General features: G+C 49.3%; 1 protein-coding gene across 2 annotated transcripts in view; it reads left to right on the top strand.

The window, feature by feature from the left end:
• The window catches only part of P2RY2 (purinergic receptor P2Y2), a 32,606-nt gene extending 19,943 nt beyond the window's left edge, over positions 1-12,663 (top strand). For both annotated transcript variants that reach the window (XM_030557367.1, XM_030557376.1), the window contains 2 exons: positions 2,582-2,789; positions 10,930-12,663. In XM_030557367.1, coding sequence (XP_030413227.1) covers positions 2,755-2,789; positions 10,930-12,001 — 1,107 coding nt within the window. In that variant the 5' untranslated portion in view covers positions 2,582-2,754 and the 3' untranslated portion in view covers positions 12,002-12,663. The remainder of the gene's footprint in view (positions 1-2,581; positions 2,790-10,929) is intronic.
• Positions 12,664-14,900: the final 2,237 nt, after the last annotated feature.

Genomic DNA, 14,900 nt, shown 5'->3' with positions numbered 1-14,900 from the left:
CAGGTATGGGTTCATTAACATCTGGAGCAGAGATCCCCCATCATGCAGTGCTTCCCTGCCTTTCTGTTCCCAGAGTTCCATGGGGTTCTTGCCTTGGAATCTCTGTTCTCCGTTCTGTCTGCTAATGGAGATGCCTCCCTATCACATCTTTGATGCAAATGAGGCTAGGGGAGTTGCCTCAATCCCATCACCCTTGTCCAGAGGGGTTTAGGTGTGTCTCCCACTGCCTTTTCACTGCTTTTTGTCAGTCTTTCTTCTGATCGGTTTGGTTCAAGCAGAGGCTGGGGGATGGGAGGTCTTTTGTGAGTCAGACAAGTTGGGTTCTGCGCCCTGCTTCCCCAAGAATGCAGAGCTGACAGGTAACACCTCAGGGCCCTATGGTGCTGGACAAACCCAGAGAGACAGTCCCTGCTCTGAAGATCTAACATTCCACATAGGAAGGGGAGCAAAAGACACAGACAGATGAAGTAATGCGCTCAGGATCACACAGGGGTGAGGTTGCCAGGCTAGTGCCCCCTCGCTGCCCTTCAGGACACAGCTTGCTCTACTGCAAGTCTCTGTTGGTCTGTTTCCATCACCCCGAGGCCAGGGTTGTCAGGGTCAGTCACTCCGAGGTCAGGGTTGTGGTGCCTTCAGTCCTACCCCCTTTTGGGCGCTGAAGCTCAATGGTAATCAGGAACAAAAAGAAACCCAACTCAAAGCCAGGGCCATCCCACACTCCTTCCATGGTGCCCCACCCTTCTAGTCAGGGCTGGTTTCCAAAACAGTCTGCACTTCCACCAGTTCCCTTCCTGTGATCTGTGCCTTCCTTCCAGGAGGTGGGATCTGGATGACCAACAAGCTAAGGCTCAGGGTTGCAATCAGCCTCTCCTCCTTCTCCCCGGACAAGCAGAGCTCCAACCTCTTTCCTGGTCAGTACTCACCCAAGCAAGGCCCTCTCCTTTTATCTCCCCTTGCAGGAGAACCAGGGTGAGGCCAACTGGGTCCACAGGCCTAACCCTTTGAGTGCCAGTGAGGAACCTGTCAGCCTCCTTAACCCCCTCATTGCCAATGTGGGGCCTCTCTGCTCCATCCCAAGGGGGTTAGTAGCTGAGCCAGGGATCTCCTTAGACTGGGATCAGTTCTCTTGGCTTCCAATCTAGGGCCGTAGTCACTAGACCACATTAGCTCTTAGGAGCTAGCTGGACCAGAACAAGAGAAGAACAATTAAAAAACCTTCTAATCTTTGCATTACTAATAAAACCATGGTTGAAAGCATCACAATGAGCCGTCTCTAGAGTTAGGCATCTACATTTGTACTTAGGTGCCCAAATAAAAACCAACTGGCCTTCCAGTGGTGGCTGAGCACCCGCAGCCGCCCGCTGACTTCACTAGGAATTGTGGGTGATCAGCTCCTTGAAGAATTAGGTCACCCTTATCTAGATGTCTAACAAGGCAGTTAGGTGTCTCACTTGATCTACTGTTATTGCAGGAGTACCTCAAGCTTTCAACCAAAGGCAGAGGCTTTATTATTGTAGACATGTGGTAAGAGACAGTCCCTGCCCCAAAGAGCTTACAGGCCTCATTCTCATTTACACCAGTGCTCCTTAGCACTGCTCTGGGAGCAGATAGAGGCCCTCAGGTGGGTGTGAATGGGTGTAAAGTTACTACTTTAAGATCCGTTTATACACTCTCACAATCTCAATACATATGGCAGTGGGAGAAAGGAAGTATTGTTACTTAAGGGATTATATTATTTATTATATCTGAAAATGTCCTTAGATTATTAGAAGTGAAGTAATTTTAAGACAACAAATGGACTTGTTACAATGTAGCATTGATGTAGTTCACATTCTGCATTGTCTGTAGCTTGGACAGTGACGTTAGTTTCACTTCCTGGGCTACATTCTGCTCTTGGTTATGGATATAATTTCCAGTGGAACCAATAGGAGCTGCAGTTGTGTTGCCAGGAGCAACATTTGGCTCATTGTGTCTAGTCAGTTTAACTTTCTGGTACATCTGCATCAGCACAAGGCTACTGTGTTTGGGCGTCCAAAGTTTAAACTCATGAAAGGCCCGGGTACTGCGACATTTCCAAACAGCCCACATCAGTTTTAGTCACACCGGTTTGGGACTTTTTTATTTAAACAGAACCTAAACCTGGGTCCTAAACTCCCCCATACCGTCCCTTTGAAATTATTGCAGAGAAACATGCAGCCCGTTTTGTAATCCTTGCTTTCCTGAGACCATGGTGAACATGAATTTGGCTGCGCTCCAGTTGTTTCACTTCCCTGTTTAAGAGTTGGCCTGAAACTTACTTTTATTGACACGTGGCCCCTTTTTCGTTCTATGGAAGAAAGAGTACTGATGTGCCAGACTTTGTCAGCCACTAGTCCATTCTAATATGTGTGTGTGTGTGTGTGTGTGTGTGTGTGCGCACGCACGCGTGCGCGCAGGATGTTTTCTCTTGAAAACACAGAGCTATTTGACTCCCACATGTTGAATCATTTCCAGTGTGTGCCCTCCAGAGCAGATGGAATAGTACTTGCCCTGACGTTCACTTCCTACGAGTAATAAGGATTTTGTTTCTGGTTAATTTCAGGACCTTCCTCGGGAGAACATTAGGTTAACCACACAAGTGTTTCAGAGCGACAATTGCAGCTGTGTCCGTGGGCTGCTGCTGAGAGCCAAGCAGATGCCTGTGGAGCAGTAATCTGCTATGCACCGGTGGACCTGAAGCCAGGAGTCAGTCGACAGAGCCTGATCTCAGGTGCAATGGTGTCGATACAGAATAACTCCTATCTGTCTAGGTAAATATATTGTCTCCATCACTGTATCCGGATACACTAACAGAACTATATACATCTGAACAGGGCTGATAAGCTCCCATCCCTCCATTCACATTGCCAAAGGAGGTATCATATATACTTGTGTAATAGACGTGTGTCTATTATACATGGGCTAGTGGAGTAGTTGTTGCGTGAAGCCAAGTCTCAAGAGATGGCTCGCTGCTTTCATTCTTGAGGTGTTTTGATCTTGAGCCCATTCCACTTTCTGGATGGGTGGGTTCCCAAAGCCCAGAGCCTACTGCCAGGAATGTCTCTGAGAGCTGCTACACCTTGGGCTTTGCCAGCTAGATCGTTCCTGATATCCATAGCTCACAAAAGGAGAGGCAGTCTAAGAGGTAGGGCTCAGGCCACTGTGGGTGCACTAACCCCAGGACCTGGCAGCTGATCCGGTACTGCAGAGGTAGCCAGGTGAACGTGGGAAGCATGTGAGGGATGTGCTTCTAATATACTGCCCTACCCATAACATCGGCTGCTGCATGCTGGACAAGTTGGCATTTCATGATGGTGCTCACTTCCCTCCCCACTGAGCAAGCAGTCCAGATGCAATCACCAGGGCTGGAGGCGGTGAGCGTGTGGGTCACTGCAGCTAGATCTTCAATCAGCAGCAAGAGGTACAGCCTCCTGGCCAGCCACAGGCAGAAGGCAGCACTGCGCTGTGGGTGCCAAGGAGCACTGAGGGGTCCAACAGGAAGAGTCCAACAGGGTCCAAGTGAAGAGCAGATGCCCTTGAGACAGAGGCTGGCTTTGGCTTCAACCAGCTCTTCGTAGCATTTCCTTCCCTCCCTCTTGCCTGGGTTGAATTTTATCCAGCTGCTCTTCATCCAGGGGCTTGTCCCATTCAGGTTCCGGAGTCAACACTGTCTGCACGTGACAGGAGATGTAGGGCTGGGTGTCATCAGTGTTTCTCTGGCACCAAAGTCAATAGCATCTTACAGTCTTCCCTAGATGTCTGACTAGGACTGAAATGGGCCTTGTGGGACTGCACACAGGGAACGTAAGAGCTGCCAGACTGCCTCAGACCAGTGATCCATCTAGTCCAGCATCCCATCACCAGCAGTGGCCAGTACCAGATGTGAGAAGAAGAGCTGCCCATCCTGACCCTTTGGAGGGTCATGAAAGAAGCCAATGGGGTCGCTCTGGATTTGCTTTTGGGAGTCAGTGAATTTTCACGAGGCATAACTGAGATCCACATTTGCCATGCTGGGAAAGGAGAATGCCATGTTTCCCTCTGGTCCCTCCCCTCTGCCCTGTCCCTGGTCTTGGTCAGTGCTTGATATGTCATACGCACACACTGACATTCTTCCATCCCACTCCCAGTCCTTGCTCTGCCTCTGGGGAAAGGTCAACCTGCTCCCTTTTGAGTCCTTGCATTGTGTGGCTGTCACTCCCATGCAATCACTCAGTGCAGCTGAAGTGGGATGTGGGTGCAGCTGAAGTGGGATGTGAGCAGGGGTCAGACAGTCAGGGGCCCAAAGAGACACAGCAGGTTTTGTCTTAGGAATTTAGGGCATTTGCTCCAACAAAGAGGAAGAAGGGGGGCAGCTCTCCAGACCCAGCAACCAACTAGCTTCATGTTGCAAAAAGAAATGTACATGAGGACACTAAAGAACAATACACCATTGTGAGCTGGTGGTGTTCTCCATAATTATACGGCCAAGCCAAAGAACAGGTCCAGTATGGGCTCACTTTACAATATGTGGGTATGTGCCTCTCCACTCATCAGCTAAACTGCCCTCAGGTGGCATGGGGGGAAAAAACCTCAGGACCTTCAGCTCAAAAAAACTACCTGTGCATTAGCAGCCACTAGATGTAAATCTTATACCCTCGTTTTAGGTCAGCCAGTAGATGGTGACATAGCCACCGATACTTAAGCAGGTCCAAGTCCAGCCAGCAGGGGGCAATAGTATGCAAATACACCAGTTAATAACAACTCTGAGAAGCAATGCTGCTAAATGCACACTGAGCAGAGCACTTTTCATGTGTAGACCTCAAAGTGCTGTACAAAGAAGTATCATTCCCACCCACCTTGTAAAACAGCGATACTGGGGCTCAGAGCAGTTCAGTGGCTTGCCCAACTTCACCTCCTGGGTTAATCCATCATCACCCAGTTCTGTGCCCTACCGCAGGGCTGGCCTCAGGGCAGCCTAGTTAGCGCTCTGCACTATTCTATGGGAGAACTGGCTTTGGTTTTCTTCTGATCTTCCCTGGCCTATGGAAGCAGCATATTCAGCTCCTAGGGGAGGGAGAGACTTACAACCAAGCGTGTCCAGCTTGGGAGCAATGTTGAAGCTGTACCTGTGTTATGGACCAATGAGGAATGCAATACAGGAAACAACCCTTGTATGGATGTTAACACTGGCAACATGTATGCAGTGGTGTACATAGTGTATAGGAATAGGGCAGTATCCCTTTAAGTAGTTGTTAGCCTTCTAGTGGCGCTCATGGTGTTCTGCGTTTAGAAGCAGCCAGAGCAGCAGTTTGTATGTAGCATTGTGGTAAATGACATGGAATCAATGGGCCAAAGATGTTAACATGACCCAGTCACTGTCTGACAGTAAGACGGTAATAACTGTCCCATTGGGTAAAAGAGAAGTTGAGATGAGCTGGAGCTGCTGTTGTTGTTGATGTCTGGTCCTGTTTCATCTCAGGTGGTGGTTGGGAATCAGCGGGAGGAGTTGGTAGGGATGATGATGATGTCAGCTGAGTCCCTCTCTCTGGCCTGGTCTGGTCAGGACATCTCTCAGGACAAGCACAATGAAGGCCCAGGTCCCAGGAAATGGGGGGGATAGCAACCATGCCTCTGTCTGTTCTCCCCATTCCCCCCTCAAAGTCTCTTTCTTTAAGGACCCCAGAAGGCAGTGGTGGGTGGAATAGCCCATCCCTCGCGTAGGCCTAATAGCCAACACACCCATTTTGGTTTATTAATTTTTGGACTTGCATTTTCTTGTTGATTAAGTCTAACACCAACCGAGTCCTTGAATCATATCAGCCGGGCATTTTGTTTAGACTCATTTAATCTGTCTCTCTTTTATCCCTTTTCCCCTCAACAGCTGTTATTGTGACATCTTACAAACTCTCACATACTTTTTACATTCAGAGTGAATGTGTAGGGTCAGTTATTACAAAGCAGCTATACCTGGCCTGTTTGTACTGGAGATCCAGCTGTGACTGTTTGGCTTCTTGAAATTTTTTGTGTAAAGACCTTGAGACACAACAGCATGGAACCCATCAGAGCTGAGATGTGGGGCCCTTTGGCACATGGAATATGTAACGGAGGGAGGGGCGCCATGCTCGGGAGAGGTTTGGCTCTGAACAGGAGAGATGTCCAGAGCAGACACGATCCTTCCTCATTTTACTGGGTTGCTGATATTTGGGGTTAAATGTAACCTGCCATTTCCAACAAGACATGCATCAGATGAGAATACCGTTCTGGAGCTGGCTAGCAGAAATGATGCTGTGCACGAGGGGGTGTGTGAGCAGTTCTGTTTGATGGGGTTGCCACCTGGCCGGTTTTCACCCGGACAGTTCGGTTTTTACCTTCTGTGTCTGGGTGCCATTTAGGGTTGCCAGGTGTCTGGTTTTCGGGGACCTGGCACCCCTAAATGGCACCCAAACCAAAAGTTGGGATACTGCAGGGTGAAGGTAGGCGTGGGGCCATTAACCCTTGCCAATCCCTGCCCAGACAGGGCTGCGGCCTACCTGCAGACAGGCTCCTTGAGATGACCCAGCAAGCATGAAGCAGAAGGGAGGGATAGCTCAGTGGTTTGAGCATTGGCTTGCTAAACCCAAGGCTTTGAGTTCAGCCCTTGAGAGGGGTCATTTAGGGATCCAGGGCAAAAAAAAAAAAAAAAAAAAGTTGGGGATTGGTCCTGGCTTGAGCAAGGGGTTGGACTAGATGACCTTCTGAGGTCCTTTCCAACCCTGATATTCTATGGGGCAAGGCCTCAGGGGTCCAGTTATCAGCAATTTGAAAGGTGGCAACCCTACTGCTAGGTACGATGTGTACCAGCAGTGCCTGAGCAGCATCCAGATAGCTGGACCCTTTTGCTCATTCACCTTGTCTTCAGTACTCAGGGTGGGTCTCATTATCTCTCCTCCCATTCTGGACTGAATTCCCCTTCTCTGCTCATTTTTCACACACGGACTGTCTGTGGTGGGAGGTAAAGCCCTCAAGATGGCTGGAGATAAGACTCAAGTGCTTCTGCCAACTGCACAAGCACTCAGCTTCGGCTGAGCCTGCCTAGGCTTCTGGAAGTGGCGCTCACGTTGACCATTGAGGGTTAGGCCCTGCGAGATGCAGCATGGAACTTGGGGCCAGGAGTAGGGTGACTAAGGTAGCTTTAAGCCACCTTTACACCATCCCAATCCCGGGCTACTCCAGAGACTTTAGTAGCCCCCAGTGTCATTTACACAGCCCCCAGGGGCCCGTCTAAGTTATGGCAGCCTTCCAGGGCTGCTGTGTGGGATGCAGTGCTGCCAGGAAACTCTGCAGTACAGCCTGCTGCAGCCCCAGCTGTATCCTCAGCACACCCCTCATGGCAGGGCTTGTCATGCCAAGGGACTCCCTCTCTGAGCAAAACGGGGGGTCTAGGTCCTCTCTACGCTGCAAAGGGGTCAGAGCGAGGGTGAGGATGACAGCGCTTACATCAGCCCTTTCCAGAAGAGAAGCATAAAGGAGGAGGCTTGCTCCAGCTAGCTCTAGAGAAAATGACTGTAACACTTACATACGTATCTCCCCACAGCTCCCCTGAGCTCTGCTCCGAAAGCAAAGCTGTAATTGAACCCAGCTGCCTCACCTGGTGCCTTCCCTGCCCTCAAGGTTCAGAGGATGCAGATTTTCCATGACGCAGGCATTAGCATGCAGTCATTCCCATGCACTCTCCCTGTGTGTGATTCACATGCTGATTATTCTTGTGCTCTCTGGTGACCTGATTCTACCAGGGGCTTGTCTACATTGCCGCTGTGGTTAGATGTTGATAGATGTTTGGCTCTGTGTGTGTGTGTGTTCCCTCTGTGTGGCGCCCCCAGCCCTGCACAGACAGCTGGCACTGCAGACCTCGAGCGAACCACCTAATGACCACAAGATCCGTTAAGGGACAAAGGCACCCGGCCAGGTTTATTGTAGACGAAGCACGGTACTAGTATCCCGCAGACTCCATCGGCCTGCTAATACAGGTATACACGTAACAATGGATGCAGCTTAAGTTGATGTAAGTTGCATCACTCGGGGGTGTGAACCCCCTCCACCCAAGTGACATACCTTACATCGGCTTGAAGGGATGTCTACACTGCACAATGTAAGCGGGAGATTCTCTCCCTCTGACATAGCTTCTGCCTCTCATTTGGGTGGAGTAATCCGTCGATGGGAGAGCACTCTTGACCTTGTCTACGTTATTTTTACAGGGGAAGATTCCCCGTCTTTGGAAGTACCAATGTAGTGCCACCATTGGTCGCCATGGTGCGAGCACAAGCATAGCCAATGCTTTCATCGCTGCTGGCATTTTAGCACCAGGACATTTAGAGCCAGAGTTGGAAACCCCAAACACTGAAAAGTCATAAGTCAGCTGTTCCCTCCCCACCAAGCAACACCTTCAGGGAGCCAGGTCTGTGGTGGAGGTAAAGAGACAACAGGGAAGGCACAGTATGGTCTAACCATCAAAATGGTGCTCACAAAACAAAACAGTGGGTGTGGTTTGATCAAGATCCATACAGATGTACCGTAAATTGTCATAACTTGAAGCCAGGATCTGGGGCTTGCAGAAACACAGCACCTTTTAGGGGGAAGGGATAGCTCAGTGGTTTGAGCATCGGGCTACAAAACCCAGGGTTGTAAGTTCAGTCCTGGTGGGGGCCACTTTAAGATAACCCGTGTGTGTTTTCCTCCTCCCTGGAAGCGTAAGCACTTGGCAGTTCATTTTGTGGTGTGGCTCATGAACTTATTGAAAGGGAGAACTAGTGAAAATGGAGTGAGGTTTGAATGGGCGGTCCAGTCAATCCCCCGATTTATGGCCACTGGGGATTCTTACGGGCTGGAGAGTGGATAGTTCAGGAGACTGGAGCCTTTTGTCTGGAGGGCGTTCACCTGAATTCAACCCCCCCCATGGTAACAGTCAGACGTTATTACTATATGATGGCTGCTTGGTGGCCTGTGTGGAATCAATTGGCCCATTACCTCCTGGAGAAAGAAAGAAAACCACTTCATATGCACTGGTTGTCACCAGTGCTGGCAGAGTAGGCAGAGGCACCCTGGACACAGACTGAACTAACCTCCATCTCTCCCAACCATGGTCCCTCCAGGTCAGAGTTGATGCCCATCTATAGGGAAGCTGGCACTGCTGCTGTCTGTATCTACCTGTCCTGGGCTCCTGTCTCGAGTGCTGTCAAATCTGGCATCTTTCACTAGCACTTCCACTCCCTGGAAATAAAAGCACAGATTAAAATTCCAGGACTGGATGAAACAAACCTTAGCAGCTATTCAACCCTCCCTCCCTTGTAGCTCAGCTAGCAGGGAGCCTGAACCAAACCAACCCAGTAATAATAGTATGAGAAAGGCAGTCAGCCAACATACCAGAGTGAACATACTCATCTACCCATGGGAATGTGCAGCTCCCACCTTGAAAGCCTAAAGACAGAACCAAGATCACCAGGATGGTTTGGGTTTTTGGTTCCCGGAGGCCACTTCCTCCTGCTTGAAGACACTTTTCTGACACTTATCCCAGCATAGGTGGATTTGCTTTGATGTCTTAGGGCCCATTTACACTAGGAAAAGAGCCAAATCATGTTACAGCCTTGCTCTCTGTCAGTGTGTGCAGTCTGATCTGGGACACGATCCAGGAACATCGTTAGAACAGCAGTTTTGTCCCTTCCACACAGGCAAGCTCAAACTTGGTTCCTCAGCCTGGCGGTTTCCTAGTGTAGACCAGCCCTTCGCTAGTGGTAGATGGAGCTTTAGCCCAGGGATGCTATGACTGGCTGAACCCTGGGTAAAGTTCCCAAGGACTGAGGATGGAATCCTGACCGTGGGACTCCATCCCACCAGAACTCAGAATGAGCCCAGATCTCGTCACCCTCACAGCAAAAGTGAAGACCTGTCCGTTTGCACTTGCCTTTCCACAACTCAGAAAAGCACCTTCCTAGAGTTAATCATTAAAAAGAAAATCTCCCTCCTACACCTGAACAGAGTAATTAAAGGAAAGGAGGCCACACCGCCTTCTGGCAGCATTCTGCTTATAATTCACAGTTCTCTTAGTATCCAAATACCGGATGTCGCAATGTGTGAATATGAATCCTTAGCAGGAGAGAGATTAGAAGTCATTAAGTCACTTGGAGGAGAGAGGCAGAGAGAGGAACTCAGACCCCCTTTGAGGGGCAAGGTGCCCCCCCATATCACAGCACGAATGTGCGGGCAGGGGCAGGGAGATCGACTTAGACAACCCAAGAGGGATAGGGTCCCTCCAAATCCCAGCACATGAACTGTAATCTTACATCAGAGGTGTAGCCGTGTTAGTCTGAATCTGTAAAAGCAGCATCTGAGGAAGTGGGTATTCACCCATGAAAGCTCATGCTCCAAAACTTCTGTTAGTCTACAAGGTGCCACAGGACTCTTTGCTGCTTTTGTAGTCTTACAGGATTTTTTGTAATCAGTTCCCTTTCCTGTCTTTTCCTGGGTGGCTCGTAAGGCTGCACTGTTCACATAGCTTGGACATGTCCTATTGCAGGTTGACCTCAGAATCGACCCATTTTTCTGGTGTGCTTGTGCAACCAGGTTTCTCCATGGGTTTAAAGAGGAAAGATGATCTTGTAATTAAAACACTAAACTTGGCCTCAGAAACTCTGTGTTCAATTACTAGCCATGCCATAGGCTTCATGTGTGACCTTCGGTAAGTTCATTAATCTCTCTATGCTTCAGCACCTGGCACTATGGGGCCCCGATCTCAGCGGGGGTCTGCAAGCACCACAGCCTTATACATAACAATCATTACAATCTGACTCATCTCTTCTGCCCGGTGACACGCTGTCCGCTGCAGTTCTCATCCAAACATATTTACTTTCCTATTTCAATGAGCCGGTGTTCGCTGACAGTTTGCTCCCTGTTTTCTAGGGCAATAGAGAACTTCATGGTTCTGCGTTCCTGGAACACGAGCGCCAACTCATCCACTGCCGACTGCAGCGTGGAAGACAACACGTACAAGTGCAAATTTGACGAGGAGTTCAAGTACATTCTGCTGCCCGTCTCCTATGGCATCGTGTGTGTGGTGGGGCTGTGCCTCAACCTGCTGGCCCTCTACGTCTTCCTCTTCAGGATCAAGACTTGGAACGCCTCCACCACGTACATGTTCAACCTGGCCGTGTCTGACACACTTTACGTGGTTTCCCTGCCTTTGCTGGTGTATTATTACGCCAAGGGGGACAACTGGCCTTTCAGTGTGGGCTTATGTAAAATAGTCCGTTTCCTGTTCTACACCAATCTCTACTGCAGCATCCTCTTCCTGCTCTGCATCAGTGTCCACCGTTTCCTGGGCATCTGCTTCCCGCTGAAGTCGCTGCAGTGGGGCCGCGTCCGCTACGCGCGGAGGGTGTCGGGGGTGGTCTGGTTGGTCATAATCACGTGCCAGTCGCCGGTGCTCTTCTTTGTCACCACCAGCGTGAGGTGCGAGACCATCACCTGCCACGACACGTCGAGCAAGGAGCTCTTCGGCCAGTTCGTCATCTACAGCTCAGTGATGCTGGTGCTGCTGTTCTGCATCCCTTTCCTGGCCATCATTGTGTGCTACTGCCTGATGGCTCGGAAGCTGCTGCAGCCCACCAGGGGCACCTCCAGGAGGTCTAAGTCCAAAAAGAAGTCAGTCAAGATGATCATTGTTGTCCTGGTGGTCTTCATCATCTGCTTCCTTCCTTTCCACGTCACTCGCACTTTGTACTACTCCTTCCGGAGCTGGGACCTTAGCTGCGGGACCCTCAATGCCATTAACTTAGCCTACAAAGTAACCAGGCCCTTAGCTAGCACCAACAGCTGCCTGGATCCCATTTTGTACTTCTTGGTAGGCCAAAGGTTTGTGAAGTTCACGGGCAACAAAATGCCAGTGAAAACTCCAAACCAAACAGCCCTGAGGGGAACTCCCACCAGCAACACGGGAACCAGCAGCAACCTAGATATGATAGCCAAAATGTGAAATCCTAGCCTGCTACATTTCTATCCACTGTCCCGCCACATTGCAGACTATTCTATCTCCGTGGTGGAACGAATTCTCCACTGTGTGTAGGGGAGTCTGGCATGCAACCATTATGCATGCATAACTTACTGGTGAGCGTGTTACAAGTCCCACTCTGTGCTGAGTTGCAGAGGATCTGAGTTGTTGCAGCCCCCAGCTACAGAGGCAAGACTCTTTAGCTAAAGGTGCAGCAGCTCATGCTTTTTGCTCTGATGGTCCTACCTGTGGTGTGTCAGCCAAGGTGACGGCCGTCACCCATTCAGTTGATGCCCTAGGCTTCAGGTGTTGACACTTGAGCAGGAATGGTTCAACAAGATACACCTGTATGTATGTCACCAGTTTAATGAGTTTTTGGAACTAAGGTGCTGCTGCAAGGATATATTATAATCCCATATGCATGTCCTCATTCAGCTCTGCAACCAGAATACTTCTCCTCCACCAAACCCGCTCCTCTCTCTGATTCTGAACGATGTCTATCTAGGAGTGAGCAAAGACTACCTGGTGCATAGTGGTCAGGCCAAAGAAGTGACAAAGCATGGTAAAAGAATGTGAAAAGTTCATACTTTTTTTCTAAACCAGTATTTCTCAAATTGGGACCACTGCTTGTGTAGGGAAAGCCCCTGGTGGGCCAGGTCGGTTTGTTTACCTGCCCCATCTGCAGGTCCAGCCAATCGCGGGACCCACTGGCCAAAGTTCGCTGCTCCAGGCCAATGGGAGATGCTGGAAGCGGAGCGGGCCGAGGGACGTGCTGGCCAACCTTCATGCAGCCCCCATTGACCTGGAGTGGCAAACCGTGGCCAGTGGGAGCCACTATCGGCCAGACCTGCGGATGGGGCAGGTAAACAAACCGGCCCAGCCTTCCAGGGGCTTTCCCTATACAAGCGGCGGCCCCAGTTTTGAAAAACACTGTTGTAAACCAAATTTTTTCAAAAAACCCCGCAAACCCAAACCTAGGTGTCGATATTAAGGAAATGTTCTGCTTCTCACAACCTTTTTCTGCCATATTTTCTGTTGATGTTTTTATCAAAAAATTATTGCAATTGGCAAGAAAACACCATTTGCAGTGCATGAAAAAGGTCGATAATTATTTTGATAAAAATTTCAATCCCAATATTGATTTAGAATATCTCAGAAAATGGAGCCCTGGGAAATGGAAAAGACTTTTGACGTTTTTCACAAAATCATTTCCCCGTTTTAAATCCAGCCCCCAGAGCATCTCATGGGGAAGCTTTCATCATTCATACTAAAGATGTGAGACTTTTCGCCTCACTCCAAGTCGAGGGGGATGACTCTGCAGAAAAATAGTTACAATCTGCAAAGTCTTTTATTCTTGGGTGAATATTTAGCACAAGAAAGGAAAGTAAGTAAATTGTAGGCAGAAAGGAAACAGAAAAGCTCTCCAGCAAGGGGTTCTACCCACGTTTATGGGTTGCCTGACCTTCCCAAAGGCAATAGCCCTCTTCTGTCTCCCGAGTGTTAGGTCGTGTAGCTTTTCGCCAGAGAGCACTGCTTGTTCACCAGGCACTGGATACTGCTCCCCTGCCCTGTCACACCCAAATTCTAAAGCCTTTTCGAAAGCCGTAAGGCCTCCAAACTGTAGCTTTGACTAATTGCCCAATACTGACTTTAATTTTGGGTGGGGTTTCTTTTTATCCTTTCCCTAGTGATTCATCTTTCCTGAGAAAGTGATATACCTGACTAGGTAATCCGAGGCTGGAGTGTAAGGTCATGTCTACACTGCCATTTATGTTGGCAAATTTTTTGTCGCTCGGGGGTGTGAAAAAACCACACCCCCTGAGCGACATAAATTTCTCTGGGATAAGTGGTAATGTGCCCAGCGCCATGTCAGAGGGAGAGTTTTTCCCGCTGACATAGCTCCCGCTGCTCGTTGGCAATGGTTTAATTATGTGACAGGAGAGCTCTCTCCTGTCAGCTGTCAGCACAGAGTGGCTACACGAGTGATTTTACAGCAGTGCAGGTGTATCAGTATAGCTGTGCCACTGTAGCTCACTACTGTAGACATGGCCTACGAAACTAAATGTACAGCAACCGGGAAAGGTTTTTCTAGCATGGAGGCGACAGCACTCGGCAACTTTTAGCAATTTGCCGGGAGCCGAAGAGCTTCAGCTAATTGAGAAAGGGCCCAATTCTGCCACTTTTACTCAGTACTGAGCCTGACTCAACCATGGGCCAGACCCTCAGCTGGTATAAATCGGCATGGCGTTATTAAAGCCAATGGTCCTCACTAGAAAACTAGGCAGTGTTAGAACATGACTGAGAGGAGTCAGGTTAAGTAACATGACGTTAAACCCTACTATGTAGTCAGTGGGCTTGTCTTCACTGCCAAGTTAACATGTGAGTGTTACCCCTAACTCGAGTCTTGCCCACGTACACAAACCTTAGCTCCAGTGTGGTGGTGCTTTTAACTCAAGTTTGCTGGCCCATTAAGGTGTATGAGCTAAAGTCAGTGCAACCCATCAACTGCCAACATGAACACTTAAGTGTGGATGTAGGATAGCCCCACTTGAGTGCTTCCAGTCCTCCAATACCTTCCCACAATTCCCTCAGTGTGCCCAGTAAGGACAGACAAGTCCACCCACAATTCACTTGGAAAGAATTCATAGAGTGGTTCAGTTTACTGGAGTGCAAAGAACCATAGGATGTGACCCGAGAAGTCTTAGCGCCACACACAAGTGAGTGCAGCACCAATGTGAAAATAGTTATTTCATAGTGTAGGGGACTCACTTGAGCAAGGCTAAATCGGTGGAGAAATCCTGAGATAACTCTGCAGTGAAGACAGACTAGAGACAAGTTGTATTCAGCATCATGTCCACATGTCCTAGTTAACCTTATCCTTCCA

Source organism: Gopherus evgoodei, chromosome 1, assembly GCF_007399415.2.
Source record: "Gopherus evgoodei ecotype Sinaloan lineage chromosome 1, rGopEvg1_v1.p, whole genome shotgun sequence".
Taxonomy (NCBI): domain Eukaryota; kingdom Metazoa; phylum Chordata; order Testudines; family Testudinidae; genus Gopherus; species Gopherus evgoodei.
This window is presented reverse-complemented; position numbering and strand designations above follow the sequence as displayed.